This window comes from Neodiprion lecontei, chromosome 7 (genome assembly GCF_021901455.1).
Source record: "Neodiprion lecontei isolate iyNeoLeco1 chromosome 7, iyNeoLeco1.1, whole genome shotgun sequence".
Taxonomy (NCBI): domain Eukaryota; kingdom Metazoa; phylum Arthropoda; class Insecta; order Hymenoptera; family Diprionidae; genus Neodiprion; species Neodiprion lecontei.
Window position 1 is genome coordinate 17,206,479 of NC_060266.1, and position 21,024 is coordinate 17,227,502.

General features: G+C 34.6%; 1 protein-coding gene across 1 annotated transcript in view; it reads left to right on the top strand.

Annotated features, from left to right (window-relative positions):
* Nucleotides 1-1,291: 1,291 nt before the first annotated feature.
* The window catches only part of LOC107222897 (ALK tyrosine kinase receptor-like), a 42,989-nt gene continuing 23,256 nt past the window's right edge, over nt 1,292-21,024 (top strand). Inside the window, exons 1-12 of the mRNA XM_046745025.1 lie at nt 1,292-1,956; nt 9,501-9,517; nt 9,948-10,132; nt 10,203-10,398; nt 11,234-11,361; nt 13,202-13,333; nt 13,851-14,006; nt 14,117-14,247; nt 16,526-16,692; nt 17,553-17,647; nt 18,091-18,186; nt 18,463-18,664. Coding sequence (XP_046600981.1) covers nt 1,888-1,956; nt 9,501-9,517; nt 9,948-10,132; nt 10,203-10,398; nt 11,234-11,361; nt 13,202-13,333; nt 13,851-14,006; nt 14,117-14,247; nt 16,526-16,692; nt 17,553-17,647; nt 18,091-18,186; nt 18,463-18,664 — 1,574 coding nt within the window. The 5' untranslated portion in view covers nt 1,292-1,887. The remainder of the gene's footprint in view (nt 1,957-9,500; nt 9,518-9,947; nt 10,133-10,202; nt 10,399-11,233; nt 11,362-13,201; nt 13,334-13,850; nt 14,007-14,116; nt 14,248-16,525; nt 16,693-17,552; nt 17,648-18,090; nt 18,187-18,462; nt 18,665-21,024) is intronic.

Genomic DNA, 21,024 nt, shown 5'->3' on the forward strand with positions numbered 1-21,024 from the left:
CCAGCCTATTTGAGCTATGAAATGGTATATAATCTATATTGCAGAAATTTTTTGGGATTATCCGGCAAGCGAGCGCTGCTAATGACCACCCTACGTTTCCCTCATTTTTACAATTTTATAAATTAATATGAATATATCAACTGTTGAAACCCCCAAAATTTGGAAATTGTACAGTGCAAGAAGAAACTCACAGGCCTTTAGCTTCATTATCAGATTACCCAATAATTTTTAGAAAGAATACTGCACATATTTCAAAACATTTGCAAAAATTAAATACGAAGATGTTGTCAGGTTTGACCATGATTATGCATCAGCTTCGGTTGTGAATTGCATAATATATTTTGTGACTGTGGCGATTTGCGTGGCCCTTGATAGAACTACCAAATTAGCCTCAAAATAACATTCTCTCGCACCACCGTAAAATTGGGGTAGTTTCGAGTCTGTATACAGGACCGCGGCCCTATCACGCCGGCGATGTTGGAGTTCCTGGACCCGTCTATGCGATAATGATTAGATTCATATGACACAAATAGGTACGCGTGCTGTCTCAAACATAGAGATATGGTCTCAAAATAAGATACGCAGACGAATTACGACTGAAGTTATAAGTAAATAAGATAGGTGTACACACAAATAAAATTAAACTGTTCAGTACTGCGAGATAGACCGGTTGGATCACCGTATATATGTATATACATCTCAAGTCAGCTTTTATATCGAAATTCTAACGAGTTTTTAAAAAAAAAATTTCACCTCGAATGGATTCTGGAACTCGACAGTAACGAATTTCCCCATTTATTATTAGAACATCTCTTCATTTCTCTATTTCTCTGCGTCTCAGCCTATTTCGACACCGTTACTAAGACGCGGGATATAATTACATTATACCGTCACAGAACTACAAATAATAATCCAAACAATACAAAGATACTATATCGTTTTTCACCTGTTAAGTGTGCATTATAAAACGAATCTTGATAACAAATTTGAACATCTGGATTTGTAAAAATAAAATTTGTGAAATAAACAAATAGGTATTAACAGGCAAATTGCGGAACAAAACATTTAGGCTATAAAGCTTACAAACTTTTCAATCCAGACTCGCAATCTAAAAACGTCAAAGGTTCGTGGAAGTCAAATGTAATTCAGATCATGCAGCATAAGATGGTTAAATGAAATTTTTGTAATAATGCAGAGATTGCGACGGCGCGTAGACATCGAGTGCGTTTATCCCTGGATGCTGGAGCTTGGACCGTGACAGCAACCCCTTCCTTCTTGTTAAGAGCCAGAGGGGCGCAGTCGCGAGTCCCTAGCCGTAGTCTAGAGGGGCGGAGTCCTTGAATTTCGCCAATAACAGATCGCGTTGCTGTTTAGGAAGCTCCCCAAATATCTTGTACGACGAAAACGCGAGACATGAGAGTATAGCTTGGTTTAGTCCGCTCTTTCTCGCTGTTCGGTATCTTGGGGCGTGGGCCCGATAATATATTCCACCGAGGTTGCAAAACATCATTTACCCGATAATTGCGATCAAAGTATTCTTTCCCAATTTCGCGATAAATCACATCACGGTTTAATCTGAAGGTCAGTGACGTCGCGTTACGTTATCTTTTTCACATAGTCGAATTTATCCCACAACACATTTGTCTCTGAAGACATTCGTGCTCAGTGCAGCTAAACGTTTCCAATTGACCGGGAAGCGAGATTCAAGTTTAGATTTTATACGTCTGTATAACGCTTGTACGGATGCCGTCTGATGTTTATTGAATAAGTGCTCAGCTTTCAACACCGAGTGATACTGTGCGACGTCCTTTCATATTATATCGTCGTTCAACTCTTGAGATTGGATAACGTTTGTGCTTTACCTACGATCAACATCCACTGTCGTCCATGGTGATACAACGGGCAAATGAACATCATTTTATGGGGATTCTTCATGGTTTACACTCACATTTGAAGGTGGGATTGTATACCTTTCTACGTAATCCCACAGAGGAGCCAAAGAAATCTTGTTTTAAAAATATTTTAAGACTTTTTTAGTTAAAATATTTTATGAAACGTGCTTGAAATGTTTCAAAACCGTACGGCAACTGCAACGGCCTCGCAGTCATAACAAAATTCCTCAAATACCTCAATCTTCTCGAAATACTTTAACTGAAACGTTGTTACGGATGTTGGAAAGATTTTTGAAACATACAGTATACTTTATACAATGTGGGATAAGTGCATCGGATGCAAGATACAATATGATAAACTGATACAAGGGTCTTGGAATCAATTAAAATTATGAAATTGCTTGAAGTAACACTATGAATTTGGGTGAAACATCTTTCTATCTAATTGTAATTCAGCACGGCACAGCGCATGAGGACAGTGATAAAATAGTTCCCTACTGAAAATGTTCATGCGTTAAATCATAAAATGTTTTGAAAGAATTTAACTTTTTGTAAATTCTATAAAATATGCAAGAAATCGCATGATAAATTACAAAAACAAGAATCATCAAATATACTAGATCAAAAATCATACACTTTGCTGTATAGTTGCTTAAAAACTGTACAAAATTGACCATCGAATTCTTTCAGAACATGTTATGATTTAATACGTGAAAATTTTTTTTAGGGTCGTAGACACCGTACATATTGTCGAAGGAGTTTATCTATCGTCCAATCCTTATCATATGATACGTCGCAATTGTAATATTTCATTGCATTAAACAGGTTTTTTCTCCAAAATTGAATTTCTCCATATTTTTCAGTGATAACATTTCGATCATATAACCTAGAATTCAACCTACATTACAATCTAAGAGTAACCACTTTTATACATTCATTTGTAACAGCTCTCTGAGTGTTGTGATTTAATTGCTGCGTAATTGATCTGAAACAGTGCAAACGTCAATTGCATTAAGTCAAGAACGATGTGAAAAGATATATACTATAATAAGTCGAATTTCATACAGAGGTATACAATATTTTTGTGTCCCCGGTAACGTGTTGCTGAATTATATGCATTATTTATAATTCAAATTACGGTGCTGTTAATTGTTCGACACATGTTATATATTCAAGTCAATATTGGCACAGATTCAAGAGAAATATTCCAATTAATTAAATGCGGAAAGAAATTCATTTGTTCTTACAATATATTTTTAAGGATAGGATAGATATTTCATAATAAGCAATACATTCCGTTGTCGTATACGATCAGTCATAAACACTACAATAATACAACATCTTAATCTAAAATTAGAAATATCATCCTTGAATACATGTTTAAAAGTATACCGTAGCATGCAAAATGTCATATACGTATATTATATCTATATTTGACGTCAATTGTGTTCGCTGGACTTCCGGTAGCCGCACCACGCAAAAGACATCCCCGATATATATAGGGTGTTCCGTGATTGACGCATAGTAAGCTCACAGCAGTGATGTACATGAAAACTGAGTCCACTAAGAAACATGCGAATGAAATTTGTCCATCACTTATTATACCGGCGAAGCAATATGATACGACCAAGCAATTTAGGCATTTATCCAATAGGTCAATAAAATTTTTCATTACCTCCGATTGTCTCAAAATTTGAAAATCGCGGATTCTTGAAATCACTGATTACGGTTCTGAATTTTAAATTTGGAAAGCATTCAAAATGGAAGATGAAAATATGGTGCTATTGAAATACGTCTGAGAGCTAGTTATACAATCTATATGCTAAACATGATACATTATTGATGGAGCACCGTAGCTCAGATGCTGGAGTGCAAGTTTAATATTACGTAGGGTATGGGGTCGATACCTCACGGCGTCGACGTATGTTTTACTTTTCAATTCCCCCATATTGTCACCAATTTAAGTAGGTATAATTATATATGAATAATTTATATCCCCGTGTAGTTAAGTGTAAAACTACATCGATCAACATTAAATTGCACTAACGCAGATTTCATTGCATCTGGGGAAATCTAATTAGCTGCACGTAGATCTATCTAAAAATTTATATCTGCGTACATCTTGCGTGTTAGATCTACGTAGATATGAAATATTTTTTCCCGGGAGTGGCGGGACCGGCTCCGCATCGCACCTTGTTAAATCGAGGTTGCGTACCCGCCGCTCATGCTGTATCTGCGCACCGGCTTGCACATATATAGATATACATATTCCATACTACGGGCCTGGTCGCGGAGACCAGAAGCATCCCCCACTATCTTCGTCCACGCGGCAAACCGATCAATAAATGCGAGATGGTGAGGACTGTCGCTTAAATCGAAGATCGTAATTTGAGATGAATTTACCATGCTTTTGTGAAAAATCTTATCCGCAAAAATGTTTCCGGGAACCAACGGAGAGAAACATTGGAATTTGACATAAGGTCCTCTCTAAATATCGATATTTTAAGTTGGGAATTCCAAATGGTTCCGTCAAGGGTTCCACACATGGGAGAAAAATTCCCCCATATGGAGTTTAACTCTTTGAAGCATACATTTCTCCTTGCAGTCAAATTCCTTGAAACTGGGTATATAAGAGTTCTCGAGGTCGCTGATTTCATAATGGTGCCAGATTTGAGAAATTTTCAAAATTCAAAACGGCGAATCCAATATGAGCGAATAGGATCAATTTTTATGTTTTCAGTCCACCATATTGGATCCGCCATTTTGAGTTTTGAAATTCTGACAATTCATTCGTTTTCAGCGACCCCAGAAACCCTCGGGTAACAAATTTCAGGCGAATCGGATCAATTTTCATATTTTCAGTTCGCCATATTGGGTTCACTATTTTGAATTTTGAAATTTGGACTTCGAATTCGTTTTTAGCGACCCCAAAACACCAGGATTACCGAGTTCCACTTATCTAGTCCCCAGAACTTTCCCACAATTACATTAATTCTGTAAAAACAGGCATTTCAACACTTTGATTACTCATAGCGTTCACTATATTCGCGGAATCATCATAATTTCTCTTAAAATATCAACGTTGACATTTTAGAAGCCCAATTACGCAAAAAAATAAAAAAAAAAATAAAAAATAACAGCGGTATCTCAAAAATTGAATATAAATCTTGAATAACCGATTCAAAAAAGGTATCTCGTATATGAGATGCTGTGCCGAAAAGGGTTAATGTTTCGATTGGAAGTCCTGTAAGATGGAATCTCTGATGTAAGAAATTTCTTGTAAATTTTCTAAGTACTCTCTGGGATTTTTCGGGAATAAGTTTGAATATTTTATTGGGGATAATTTCTTCAGTTGTGTACACAAAGTATGATCAGCAAAAAGTATTCTGCTGGATTGAGTTTACAGTATGCGATGACAACATATGATGATTTTCATTTTAAATTTAATGTCTCACAGAAAAAAGATAGTAATTGAGAAGAAAACCGTTGAAAAATCGTCAACCGTTTAACCGCTATTTCTATCGATTGAAGCGGTGTTATTTGCTAATTATGGTGAACACGGATGAAACTATATCCTGACTATGTAATAAAAATAAATCTGAACGAATTCGAGAAATAATGGTTAACATAAGCAGTTTAACGATAAGAAAAGGTTCTACTAATAAGACGTTAAAAATGCTCAAACTCTAATGCTTTTGATCCAGTTTTAGTTTTTGTGAGCTCATTGTCCTCGCTGACCAAATTGACTAAAAAACATCCAAAAAAAACGTAATTATTGACAAACAATTGTTCTATCGATCCCACACAAAAAAGGTTTTATTTATTCTGAAAATAGGTACTTGAAAATTTTATCTCAGACGATATTTAGAGATCCCTATGCATGTTGAACGAAATAAATCCAAAAACATTATAATCGTATAAAAGGTACAAGAGTTTGATAGTTCTGATCGTTAGAATCATAAAATCTTGCCTCAAATTGTTGGTACCTTAGCTTGTGTTATTAGAATTTGTCCAATAATATCTCTATTATACAGTACGGATCTTGTCAAATGACACTGCTGGAGATTTGATGAATATATTTTTTTCTTTTCCTAACTTTTGCCACGTAAAAAAAAGCAGGTACATCATGTCAAATTTTTAACTCGTTAACATGAACGACGACGTTTGAAGTGTAACTGAAATGAGCGTGATGAATATCATTATTCTCTTTCATTTGTTGATACAAATAATTTATTTGTTGAAACAAGATTATTTTCCCCAAAATCAATATAAACCTACACGATGGTGACTCGCAAACATAGCCCTTTTACTTCACGAGTCATTTAAAACTATCACAAACTATTACCAAGTCAAGGAAAAAATATCATCATACATAATAGTAAAGTTCGGAACATAAAAAAATAGTAACGTTTGAATGATGATGAAATTTCAGCAATTTTACATTTAATCTGAAACACACACAGCGCTCATATTTAGATTCATGATTCCAAGTTACCTTGCAGGCGAAAACTAGGCGTGAATTATTTACCCGGGTGAACTACTTCCCTATCTTACCGTGTATAAGGAGGCGTTATATGACCTCAGTGTTAAAACCTGATCGAAATCGGTCAGGTTCCGTGTTTATTAGCTGTCAAATATTATAAATAAACATTTTTTTTATTCTCCACGCCAGAGTGCCTTGGCCGCACGATTCTGATCGACCGCGTATACCAATCGACTTGAAATTTTAAACACAGATATTTGGCGTCGAAATTTTGCCGCTTATTGATTTTGCATTCTAAGGACGTAGTGAGACTGAACAGAAATGCTATCTTAAAATCATCGTAATCACTTGTGACTTTTGTAATCCATATAATCTTCGTGATAATTTTGTAATCTGTGCAATCTTTGCGATAATTTTGAAAATTTGTGTCATTCTACTGCCATCTTTACAATTTCTTTGTGATTTCTGCAACGTGTGTAAACAACTTGTAATCTTTGTAATCGTAATCGGTTCTACGCTATTTTTGCACAGATGTTAAGCCTTGGATTAACGCATAGCATGAATTAAGTAAGCTTGTTGAAGATCGTTTTGTTTAGTACTAAAGATGCGTATAGTCAGCATGTGTACAGCCATAGACAATGATCAACCTTCAAAAATCACATTCATATCGGAAGTTTTTGTAACAGTCTGCCGTCTGATGGTAAAAGTTAAAAACTTTGAATAGCGGATAACATTATCTAATCATTAGTTTCGTAGTTGAAATTTTGGTCAGAACAGATTTCTATGTTATCCTTTGGATCTTGTAATTCCTTCATGACACTTGTCTATTAATTGATCTTTTGTGCTCTGACCCTGACTTGGATGATTTCACACCGTTTGTGAAATGTTTCTCGAGTTGTGGGAAAAAGAAATGTTCGGGAACCTGCCTATCGACAAATCAGAACGACTACGACCATATACGAGTAACTTTCTGTTCATCCACTTGAGATACCGGAGTTTTCGCTAGTCGTAATTATTTTCTCACCAATCCCAACTACTTGTATTGAGTACAAATGCTCAATATAACTTCGTAACAAAAAAACAAGGCAGGATGTAAAAGGATGTATTCTGCTTGGCAGAATATTCTGATTTCATAGCGTTTTGTACTTCATTTTTCCTGATATAATTTATAGGTGTTTTCACTCTTGCCATTTCATTGAAAGTTTCGAATTTTTTTGCTAATGTGATTAATTTCTTACTTTATGGTCATTTTTGACACTTAAAATATTTTTGCCATTTGTGTCATTCACTTTGGCGAAATAAAAACCTACTACTCGAGCTCTTAGTAATAAAAAGAAGTAGGTGCGGAGAATTTCCTTTTCCGTCGTGAACGTGACTATTATTACTAGAGCTCTTATAATAAGAAAGAAATCTTTCGTCTAATAAGGAATGGTCATGAAAATGTAAGCTTCGACCCATGCGTTTCTAGTGTAGTGCACAATATATCGATATCATGATTTGTACCACATACAATCGGAATATCACAGAAATATCGTCGTTTTTTACGAGCAATCATAACAACGCAAAAATATTGCAGCAAAACTTAAACTTTCTGCTTGTGGTCAAAACATTACAGCCACAGTAGTAATAGGATTTAAAATCTCTTTTCTATACACTTGTATTATAAGAACCGCAGGTGAGCGACAAAGGTGGTTTTTATTTATTTTTAACAAAAACTTCAGACTAGTAATCGTAGAGAGATGTTTTAGAAAAAAATGTCTAGCGCATCACTTTATAATATGATACCATAAAGCTACTTTACATTATTCTTTATTTTTCTTTTCGAACAAAGTTTGGAGCAAATTAATGAACTATTTTCTATCGATGTGTATTTGTAATAGCTTTAAGCGATTTTTTTGAAGTTATACTTCTTTAGGCGCGTTATGAAAAACTGATGAGAGTGAAATTTCAGGATGCGCGCGCATCACTGTAACACAAAATTGTAACACAAAATTAACAGGATGAAGTTGCCCACTCAACCGAATTCATGCGCGCGCATCACTGTAACACAAAATTAACAGGATAAAGTTGCCCACTCAACCGAATTCATTAAGTCTCGAAAAAAAGCTAAATATTTATCCACATGGTTTTAGTTTTTACAGTCACAACACGTGTTTTATTTTCATACAAGTGCGAATTATATATGTGGCAATAAAATATATTCAGTAGTGATTTAAATTGAATATTTGGATTAATATTATTTACTATTTGTGAATATTAGTGAAAAAATTGTGCTAAAATACTTTTTCAAGTGCTCCAATATAATTGAGGTTAGTTATCCGTATATATTATTTATTGATATAAATTAAAATATCATTACTTAATATAATTAATACTAAATATTATTAAATTATCAATGTTGAATATTTATTATTGGTTTTTTAATATTTACAAAATAAAGAAATAAATTTAATAGAACATTTAATAAAAAGTTCGTGACAAAAATTTAATAGATTATTTAAATATAATGTAAGACATCCGTTATTTGTTTTATTGTTTTTTAATGATGCCAAAGAAGTATAACTTCTCACGCGCGTACATAAGTACACGCACCCATTTTTTTTTTTTTTTTTTTTTGCAAATAACGTTATAAGCTGTCACAAACAGATATTCAGGTAGAAAAAAAAATGATCCAGAGAAAAGTTACGTGGACAATTTTCTTCAAGCACTCGATGTTACACCCAAATTTCATTACAATCGGTTCAGTAGTTTTTCCGGAATTATGAATATAAAATTTGTTGCGTAAACGCACATTTTTTTATACAAAATGGTATTTTTCACCCGAATGAACAAATTTGGATGATTCAGTCTCAATCGAACAGGCTTTTCTCAAACTAACACTTAGAAGGATATGATTGGTTCAGTGGTTTTTGAGTTACTCGATACCAACGTCTAGAAAAAATAAATAAATAATAATATCTCGAGAGTGGATCAACGGATTTTTATCATTTTTGTCTGAATCGGCGCAACGTTCCTCAATTAAAAACTGCATAAATTTCGGAATTTATAGGTCAATTGATTTGAAAAATTTAAAACATTAAAAATAAGGTCACTCATTTTAACCACTTGTTTTATTTTTGTTGCAGAATCCTTCAGCAGCTGGGTATGAGCAACTGCAGTGAGAAAAAGTTAATTAATTATTGATATAAATGAAAACTATTGTGAATGTTTCAATGTCACTTTGAATTTCATAATAAGTTATTTAAAAGTTGAGGTGAAGTGGTGGGCAAGAAATTACATAAGAATAACATAAACAAGTAAATGAAAACCTAGTCTTCTTAAAGTGACCAAGCATTGGAAAAAAGCCGATATCGTAAAATGGGTCTGACTAAATATCTTGAATAATCAAAAATAGAAGTAATGTGCAACGCGCGGACGGATTTGATTTATCAAACCAATTCGTTAAGGACCGTTTTAAAAAATTGTCGTGACAGAAGGACAAGGCCAATCAGCGATGCTCCTCTCCCAGTATTGCTCAGTTTTTTTTTTCTCTTCACCTTATCCTACTGCACTCATGTCGAGGGTACTCCAAGACTTTCAGGAGGAATTAGAGAACTCCAGACCCTTCTCAATGCGGCCCCACCGCCCTTTTTGGGTCACTGTGATTTTGAGGACACCTGCGATTGGTCGTGGAACATGACGAATGGATTCCGCAAAGTTTCGGCCTCCGAAACATCTTCGTTCGGGCTCGAAGCAGACGCTAGCAAACTGCCAAATGGTAATAGCTATTCTTATTGCTGTTTTTTATTTGGTATTGATTATGACTATAATTATTTTCTTCATAACAGGACATTTTTTGTGGCTAAGAGGACAGGGAAAGGGCCATATTTGGTCTAAGTTGATTCCAAGAACCGGAAGTAAGTGCCTTCTTGAGTTGGCGTTGCATCAAGTACAAATGCTCAATGGTATCATAAGTCTCGTTATAGAAACAAGTAATCATACAAGCGTCGTCTCTGTTGAACGATCTGGAAATAATCTTGCCCAGTAAGTGAAGATGAAGATTTCTTTTTTCGAAAATATTTACATCACTTTTGGATTACGCTTATAAGGTGGTACTTCCCATGGAAACGTAGATCCTATAGGATGTCGCTGGAGGCTGGCTAGATAAGAAATCACGTGTTCGGAGTTGAAATTTTTACAATTAATATCTGGTGATTTTGGCACGGCCAAGCTAAGTTGGATTTTGTCAGTTCACGTAAAACATTGTAACAAAAGTATATATATATATATATATATTTTTTTTAGAGCGATTGCAAGAAAACGAATTTTGGGAGGAACTATCTTAAAAGTGATTAATTACCAAAACGAGTCAAACTTCATTACTTTAAAAATATGTTTTCATCTCGCAAGACAAGTTCATAAGATTTTTTAAGGAGGAATTAAAAGTTAGGAACAGAAAAAAGTTGGAAATTTTTCAGTAGCGTTATTTGTGCATATGATGGTGAACACGAATGATACAATGTTTCTGTTATTTAATAGGACTTAATGTAAGAAAATATTGAGTAACACAAGCTGAGACATCAATAATTTCAGCAAAAGTTTTACAATTTGAACTTTCAAAAAAAATTAAACTGCGGTGTTTTTGATCCAATTCTAATACTTTGGGCTTATTCTGCTCGCTGATAAGATTTCCACAAATTTTCTACAACACTCTGTTTATAGCATCTGAAAATTTAAGCCTTATTGTAAGGCGAATAGAAAAACTGTAATATTATCATAGAATGAGTTTTGAGACTAGTTTGCCAGAATAAAATCAATCGATTTTATGCCATAACAATATTTGTTCAATAAAAATTGAAGAAAATTTGTATTTTAACAGATGGGAAAAGACTCGTTTCAATTTGGGTATTATTACTCAGCCATATCGAGTCGTATTGGAAATGACAACGCCATCCGCAAATTCCAGTATCGCTGTTGATAATATTCAGCTTTCCGAATGCTTTCCAGGTGGGTCCACGTGTGAAAATAGAGTGAGAAGCAGATAAAGAAGACGTGGGTAAAATGGGCCACTTAAGGTCATGTAGTATTCCTACCTTTACCTACCAAGCAAACTCACCATTTTTCTTCCTATAGTAAATAAACAAACGAATGCATCCACCGCCGAAATTTAAACCTTTTCCGTTCGTTTCTTTAGTTAATATACGAAGAAAAAGGGTGAGATTGTTCGCTCGGTAAAGGTAGGAGTACTAGATGACCTTAAGGCAGGAATAACGTTAAACCAATTTCGATAGTGCAATTTTTGTGTCGTTGGCCTAAAACTACATTTTAAACGTTGTCGACATTTTTTGAAATCGCATTTGATTGTACAGAGTTCTGTTTTGCCCACCTCTTCCTTACTCAACTTAGTGATTTTGAAATCCAAAGTGAATATAAATGGCTTGTTAAATAAGAAATCCAGTATTCTAGTGCTATAGTAGTGCAGTACTAATTTTCTGCAAGGCAGGTAACACTTTTGTCATATAATGTTGGCAATTATTCAAATGGCGGCTCATGGCCAACGCAAAAAATGTTGTGGCCAAGAGCTTAATCACTATGTAAAAATGATGTACAGTGTCAAATGATATACTATTGACGATTATACAGATCATAAGTTTGTAACAGAAGTTATAGAGATTACAAGAAGACTGCTAAGATTATTAGCTAGATTACAACGAAATCACGATGGTTACAGAATTTTCAAAGAATGTAAAGGATTACAAGGATTACACATGATTACGAAGGTTACCTGCAGCAATTCAAGAATTATAAAGATGAAGCTTGGAATAAAAAGTCATTACAAAATGTTACAAGAAAATATAAAACATTACAAATAATTTCAAAGAGAACATTATAAATATAATGGATTACAAGAGGTTACAAGGAAACACAAAAGTTTTCGAAGAACTTCTAGGGTGTCCGTTATTTTGGTCAATTTGGAAATTTTTTGATTTCCCCTAAAAAATATCTTCACATTATAGGAAAAAAAAATCCCTGTGAATAATACATTTTTTGGAAAATATTAATAGGTGCTGCTAGGTAATTCAAATTTTAAATGTAAAATACATTGAAATATTCGATGTTGTTTAATTTTTTTGTTTTTTAATTAAAGTAAAGTGAACTGATAAAATCAATTTGATGTTTGAGAACAATGTTTATACTTCCAACTGATCAAAGGAAAAAAGAACAAATAAAAATTCATCGATTCTCAAAACTCTTATACTTCACAAAACCATAATTTTTACGGTTTAATTGGATGCCGTTATCTACGGAATATGTGCACTTACTCCAAAGTTTTTTACTCCAACGTTCAGTTGGAAGTATAATCATTCTTCTGGAGCATCAAGTTTATCTGTTCAGTCCATTTTAGTATGAAAAAAATAATTGAAAAAGATCGAATTTTTCAATGTATTTTAAATTTTAAATTTTAATCACCCACTGGCACGTGTTAATATTATCCAACAATTTTTTTATGTACAGGGGTTTTTTTGCACTATAATACGTATATATTTTTAGGGGCAAATCTAAAAAAATCTAAAACGAGCAAAATAACGAACACCGTAATAACTCCTCAGTTGAGACAAAAGTATTTAAAACTTGACGAGACGCACACAGCACTTATTTGTCCATCCACATATCAGGAACATCACGTTTCACGGTCATAAGACTTAATTAGGAATATTATTAAAAGTTGAAACTTGCAACATTTTTACATGGTTATGCTGCATGTTTGGACACTGTGAAGTTGCAATCTTCATAGTTCATAGTTGTAATCATAGTTGAATCAAATTCTTGCTTCTATTTGATTCAGAATCACCACCACTTGGTGTAACTTGTACGGATGATATGTTCCGGTGTAGTAACGGCTCATGTTTAAATAAAACTCGCATCTGTGACCTGACCGCGGACTGTGCATATGGCGAAGACGAGATGCTAGAATGTGGTGAGTTTGATCAACATAATTCGAAATTACGAAATGAAATATTTTTGAATAGAAATCGCACATTTTAACGTAGCAAATCAACAACATTTTTTCATTCAGCCCTACAAATATTTATCATAGACAATTCAGAATATATTTTCTCTTGGAACAATACACAAATGCAATTACACTGTGCCTAATAAAATGTATATAATGTACAGGCACTTAGATTCATTCTGACACGTTTGATATGGCTAGAAATTTTACGACCCACGGTATTGGATGAGCACCGTTTGTACTGCCGGTCGCGCACCGCCACTGATATATGTATACTACCGCGCCGCAGACTCTTTTTTGTATGCTGCTCGGTCTGAGGCGCAGGCACGTGGCCGGTAGTGCAAGCGGTGCTCATTCAACACCGTGGATCGTAAAATTTTTAAGGATATCGAACGTGTCAGAACCAATATAAGTTACTGTACCTATCAATGTTGCATTTAACTTTCTGATAAAACTCTCTATTTATTTTCCCCTGCAACAGACAAAGTCCCGGAGAATGGAAAGTGTAATTTTGAAGACGGTTGGTGCGGATGGAGAAATGATCCTTCCCTTCCTCTGAATTGGACACGTCATAGAGGACCAATCCCAACTGAAAGAATCGGGCCCAGCTATGATCACACTTACCGCAACACATCTGGTAAGTTCAAACACAGAAATAATAAGGTACCACCCAGTAACTGTAAACTGGGTATGCAGCATCTATACGCAATGAAACATTAATGATATTCTCGTTTACTATAATGGCAGGGAACTACGTATATGTAAATATGTCGGGAAGCTTGCATTATGGAGATCGAGCGAGGCTAGAAAGCCCAGTGTATAATCCAACACCTCCTTACAGCAGTGATGCAAATAATCCCTACTATAAGTCCTGCCAAGTACGTATTAACAATTTGACCCCCGGTTTTTTTTTTACCCAATTACTGAAAGAAAGAGCGTAATGTTATAAGGTTATTTATTTGTAAGGATGTTCTTTTCTAATTTTTCCGAACGTGCCAACTACGTTCTTTCAACATGGTTGAAACTTTTGCAGATACAAACGTCCCATCCTTCATGTTACTTCATGAAACCGTCGACCTTTGCGGCTTCTTCCAAAATTAGGCTTTTTGTTATTTTCATTGATTTTTCTTTCTCTTTATTGACGCATTATCCCAATTATGTAACGTTTTATCCAAAGTCGTGAACTTATCGTCAGTTATCTAATTGTAGGTATCCGACAATTTCCATTGGACAAAATTGTCAATGTAACGTTACACAAATGGAATGTATTTTGAATAAAAACTGACCATCGTTAACCTCAGATGATTAGATGATCAATATATTTGTTTTCACACATGAACGGAAAGGCCGATTTCGTTACCTGTATTCACCGAGCAAATACGAGTTTTGTCGCCCAGAAAGGCTTTCCTCCCAGGTTGTCGCCCTGAAAGTCTTTTCTCCTAGACTTTTCTCTCGATGTGACTATCGGTACGGTCACATTGCCTTCAAAACAGTACCATCGGACATCATAAATCGCGAACCGAATCGCTCACGAGTAACAAGAAAGGTATCCCAGTTCGATCTCTCCGATTTGATTTCTTTTTAATATGTTATAGTAGACTAAACACTAAGCGACACGTATTTTTTTTCATTTCCCATTAATCATTTTAGGGGGGTGAAATCACCATCCAAAGTAACACATGTAACGGGGCGATTTGACAGTTTTTTTTTTTTTTTTTAATTGAGCTAATTACATTTTTCATTTCTCTGTGACGGCAGATAAATGTCATGAATAAAGTCTCATTTCTTTCCGCTTCTATTTTTCGGTTTCCGTGTTTATCATACATATACAAATAATCGTTATTAGCATTATTCTACCCGGGTAGATTACTGATATTCGATTAATTTTCTGTGCAGCCGAAATCGGGTCTTCCGTTAATGTGTAAGAAACAATATCGTGTGATCCACGGGAGTAACGTTTTCGCTCCCTAGGTGCACAATATACCAATCCTGAAAAGTTAGGTCCTTTTACACGTTTTCTGCTGTTGCTGCTTTTTTGAAGAATGTCAATGGTTGAAATGTTACAACCTTGGTAAAGTTCAGAAATGCAAAACCTTTTACAAAACATTTATTTTGAAATTAGCTTCAGGAAAAAAATTTTGCAAAGTATCGCAGACAAAATTGGAAATCACCTGAACTGAAAGTTTAAAATATACAGGGTGTCTCATTTTAATTAATGGAATAAAATATCTCGAAAACCAGATGTGTAAGTGAAAAATGTTTTAGACAATACTTGTATGGTTCAAAGAGGGAAAAAGATGAGAATGTCTGATGTTTTTTTCTCTAAATATCACCATTCATTTCAAGGTTCTTCTTCAATTACCTAGATTATTTAATTTTTTCAATTTATAAATGTTTTGTAACCGTATCTAACTTGTTATCGTAAATACAGTTAACGAATAACATTTTATTTTCAAAGTTTGAGATAAAATAAACAAATATCCTTTTAAATATAGTTAGCGATAAGAAAATTTTGATTGTATGCAAATTTCAACTTTGGAAAATTACGAAAATAAATTGATAAAATTAAATAATCTATAAAAATAAGGAAACTTGAAAAAAATCTGCGCAGCTTCACCGGCTCGTATATCATTACCAGTTGAGTTTAGGTGGTAAGTTTGTATGTATTTTTTGATGCAGAATTTGATGCCCTTTCTGATGCCGATGAAAAAAGTATACTTTATAAAGTTGGCCTTTATCTGACCTTGAAAAATCTGACACTCTCATATTCTTTCACTTTTTTTCACTCACACTTTTGGTTTTCGAGATATTTGACTGGATTTATTGAAATGCGAGAACCTGATAGGTTTTGTATTGGGCAACAAAATACGCAGTTTATTAAACTGAAAGTGGGTGTAGAGACCTTCCACAAATTTCAAATATCTAAACTTATAACGACGGATGGTTGATTTATTGAAGAGTGTGGTCTCTACCAAAAAAAACTTCAACGACTTATGAATCTGGATTTGCAGCAGGTTATTATCATCTTCAAAGAATTAATGACTGCTCTTATTGAACTATATCATATAACTACAACTTTCTCTAATTTTAAGACACGTTACTTGTTGGAAAATATCCATTGATATGTCTTTCACGTTTTTCTTATACTATTTATAGGTGCGATTTTTTTACCACCAATATGGAAAGCAGAGTAGTGGATTAGGGTTGTACTTGGTTCAAATAAAACAGCATCAAAACGTCTCTGACAGACTTTGGTGGTTATATGGTGACCGAAGTGATGTATGGAACAATCAGGCCATAGCTCTCCCAGAGGTCAAGCACAGGTAAAGTTATGAAGGATAGGTAGGTCTTGGCGTCGCATAAAAGTCAAAACAAGAGGAAAATAACGTTCAAAAAATTTCAAGAAATGTTGTTTGCACCAATGATAGTGAATCTTAGAGGATATACTATACATGCTCTAAGTAGTGAATACAAATGAAACAACACAACTTTTATATAATAGAATTGGATCTGAGCAAATTTGCATAACACAAGTTGTGGTACCAACGATTTGAGAAAAGGTTTTACAATTAGAGCGTTCAAAATGATTTGGCTTTGGTAATTTTTTTTCTGATTCTAATGTTTTTGCGAATATCGTTGAACATGAATAATTTAATCTAGAACACGAAAACAATCGCTTATTTGATCTTACAATACTGCACTTATACAAACCTGGAGACTACATAGCTTAGTTCATTAACCATTTGCCGAAATTCCTTTGAAATACTGGATTGAGCGGGAAAAAAAAGATTTTTTTAATGCTGAATTGAAACCATATTAAATTAAAACCTAGCGTGCATTTCCATAATTATATTCTATGAAACATTTCTGCTATCACTCCGCATGTTTGCAAAGAATGATGTACTAAAATTGGAATAAATTTTCACAAAATGTAGCTTTATACTTTTTTCAAGAAAATTTTCAAGGTTTAGGTAATAACTTGAGGTAAAGAAGCCGATCGATTTTGAATGAGAAATAATATCAATAATCAATGATTCATGTTTCTATTTATTCAATTTTAGTCAATCTGTTTCAATAATATTTAATAAAGAAACGGTATAATACAAGGGTAACGAAAAATCTTTTTACACATTAATATTTACTTCTCGTATACTGGTACAAAATGACCCAATACATGTTCCAGGTACTTTTTATGGTTTGAGGCAAGCAGAGGGTACGGCTCAAAAGGCGCTGTAGCTATCGATGATTTTTCACTCAGTCCCGAGTGTTTTGGTGTTGGTGAGTCTGGCTGATACACAATTTCAAGCGTGTTTCTTTTCAACTGATTTAGCAATATTGATCGCAAAGTGACAGCATCTCGATTATTATACGCAGATATAAGTTTTATTAAAAGAAAAAAAAATAAAAAAAAAACACCCGCGCAGCTACATTATGTATAATCCAAATTAGTTTGTTGAAATTGCAAACCACTGTTAATCACACTTGGTCCAAAATCGTATGAATTGGTTAGAAACGACTTTGTAATCGTTTGAAACTCCTTGGAATTAGTTTGAAGGCATTAGTATAATAATTTTGAATCTGCTTAAAATCACCTTAACATTGTTTGAAAATCCTTGAAATTAGTTTGAAATAGCTTGAAATCACTTTGAACAATTTTTTTATAATCTATAATACATATATATTTTTTATCCTGTATTTCAAACTGAAAATCTATTGCGCAGGAGTTCCGCCAGAGTATGCTGGAGATTTCAATTATTACACCTATGTGCCACCAGACACCGAACCCGAAAAGCACATGGATTTTGCCAATGAAACAAGTAAGTTACGTTCACTATTTTAATTGCGTGTTTCTCTGAATGTTCAATGGAAAACAAAACAGCAATTCTTATTACCGTAAGGATCTTGCGAGAGAGTGGAAATGAAAATAAAATAATGAGGCAAGGTTAAATTTTTTTTCCAATTTCTCAGGGGGCCACGAAGAGAGACAATTTTTATATTCCATACTTAAGATCAAATAACATAATTTGTTAAATGAAAATCTTCTGTGATTTGTTATATGCAAAACAGCCATTGACGAAATTAATATTCTTCAGTTATCAGAGTAACAACTTGTGGGGCACTCGGTAGATTTGGTCCAACACCAGAACAGTGTGCTCCAGAACACCGGGGAACTGATTTAGAATTACTTTACCCATCAACAATGTCAGCTACCACCATTGTAGCGGGTGAAAAAATAATGATATCTCACATGAGGGGGATTCAACGGTGGACCGTACCTCGTGGTGGATATTACACGTAATTCGCATCAATATAACACGATAAAATAAGTTGTTTCCAGGAAGTAGTATTAGGGAGGACACGTATCTCCGCGTCACGAAAAGTGAGCCACATTCTGGTCGGAAATTCGTCGTTCCAATAGCGCCGCTCGTAGCGCTGGTTTCGTCTGTTACACTGCGCCTGATGGCTAGCAACACGAAATAGACAGTTGACAGTCAATCCCCTACAGACGCCATCTTAACGCTTTGTTGTCGAAATTCGCGAATTTATTATTTAATATTAAATGTCGCTATCTGTTAGTAATTAACCCTTTTATAGTCCTGTGTAAAAAAAGTCTTGTCAATTTTGCAGTTTTGGCATATATTTATACTTATAATACTTTTGCATTTTTGGCCAATATACATAGGTATATGTATGTGTTACTAGTAGTTAAGGGGTTAAGTGTAACAGAAAATTGATGTTATTGTTGTACAATGTGCCAAATTGCTAACGAATCACAACTAAATAAGTCTAATAACGTCAACATTAAACTTAACCCTTTGACTGTCAGTGACCCACATACGGCTCGCTCCTGTAATAAGGTCGCATCCCCTCAATCTCGTTCGAACGCAATCCCCACTACGGGCTCCATATCCTCGGGTTTCATATTCATTTCTTTCAATAAGGCCACACTCTGTCTCAATGAAATAGCCTATAATTCGCTGATTCAAATTCAATTTATTGTCATTATTTTTCGTGAAAACTTTAAAGTGCTTCGGTTTTGTGTAGGATATTTCATACAAATACGTGCCAATGAATTAAAAATGTATGCCATCCAATTAAAAATGCATTATTAGCGAATCTAAATACACACGAATATCACGTATTACGTGGTGGCTTTATTACAAGAGAACGATGTGAATTTCGGTGGCACGAACGTGCGTCAGTGGTGGGGGTACCTGAGTTCCAGGAAAAAATGCTTCCCTACTCTCCCATGGCCGGGCTTATTACAAGAGCGGACTGTATGGGGAAAAAAAAGTTGTGTCAATTTTCCGTCAGAACAGATATGTGAGCATTTGAAACAGAACATCTTTTACTATATCGATTTCACTGTAATAACTGGTACATCATCGTTTTTGAGGACTCTTAATTACAGGATGAATCTAAGAAATTTTTTTTCCAACACAGAAGTGGCTCGAAAATTTCATTTTTGCCTGACTGCTAAGGGGTTAATCTGGGAGCAATCTGGCAATATATTACGAAAGATTTGAACAAAAATCCTTCGCCAGCAAATTGAATATAACCCTTTTCATAAACGGTACTTTTGTGAGTCTTATCTTCTGGCCTGAATTTTGTTTCTTAATCATTCTGATATGTATCCTGTCCGATACCCAGATATAAAACAGCGTGTAATATTTCCGATGCAATAGACGAATCAGCACTGCGATCGGCGCTATCGGTACTACAAACTTCCGATCAGAATGTGTCCGACCTTTGCCATCGTAAAGTATACGGAATTATGTTTTCTCCATAATATTACTTCTTGGCTGTCTGTTTATAAATAAGTCATATATTCTTTTGGGGATAATTACATAGCAACCTCAGCACATTGTGTATGCAATAGCTTGACTGAATCTATAATTACAGTAAATTTTTTAAAATGGCACTCGAGGAGTCGACCACACCTAACGTATGGTGTACACCACTCATGAAATCTGATCAAATCATTTCGAATTTTAGAAATCTCGCGAAATCTTGTGAAATAAACTAAAATCTAAAATCTATAAAATCATATGAAATTTCTAGAATCCTATGAAATGTTTTGAAATTTCTGAAATCTTTGGAAATCCTTTTCCAATCCTTTAAAAAGTTATGGAATCTTGTGTAATTTTGTGAAATCATCTATAATCTCTACCATGAAAACCTGAAAACCTACAAAACTTCTCGAAACCTTTCGAAATTATCTGAAATTCTTTTGGAATCCTTGGAAATTTCTAAAACAATACGAATTCTTGTCAAGTTGTATAATCTTGAAATCTGGTGTGCGTACAAACCAGGTCCCTGGCACACAGTAATTCTGGTGGTCCTCGAAATGTCGCCGCGCTGATACTGAAGTGGCTGTGACTGATTTCCGAACTCCGAACGTAAACAATATATTCTTAGGCGTCTTTACGTATAGTCGATCGGTCTCGCGACTATTAGTGCCACTAGCGGCCAGCGACATTACGTGACCATATTTTCGTAGTAATACAGCCGCGAGTGTCCGGGCCCTGATATAAATAATAAGTGGCTTATCCCGCGGTGGCACTCAACGTCCAGCGCCTTAAAAGTACTCCAAATTTTGTGATACGGTACACGGAGGGAAAGGAATTCTTGAACCAACAAAATAGATTTTGTTG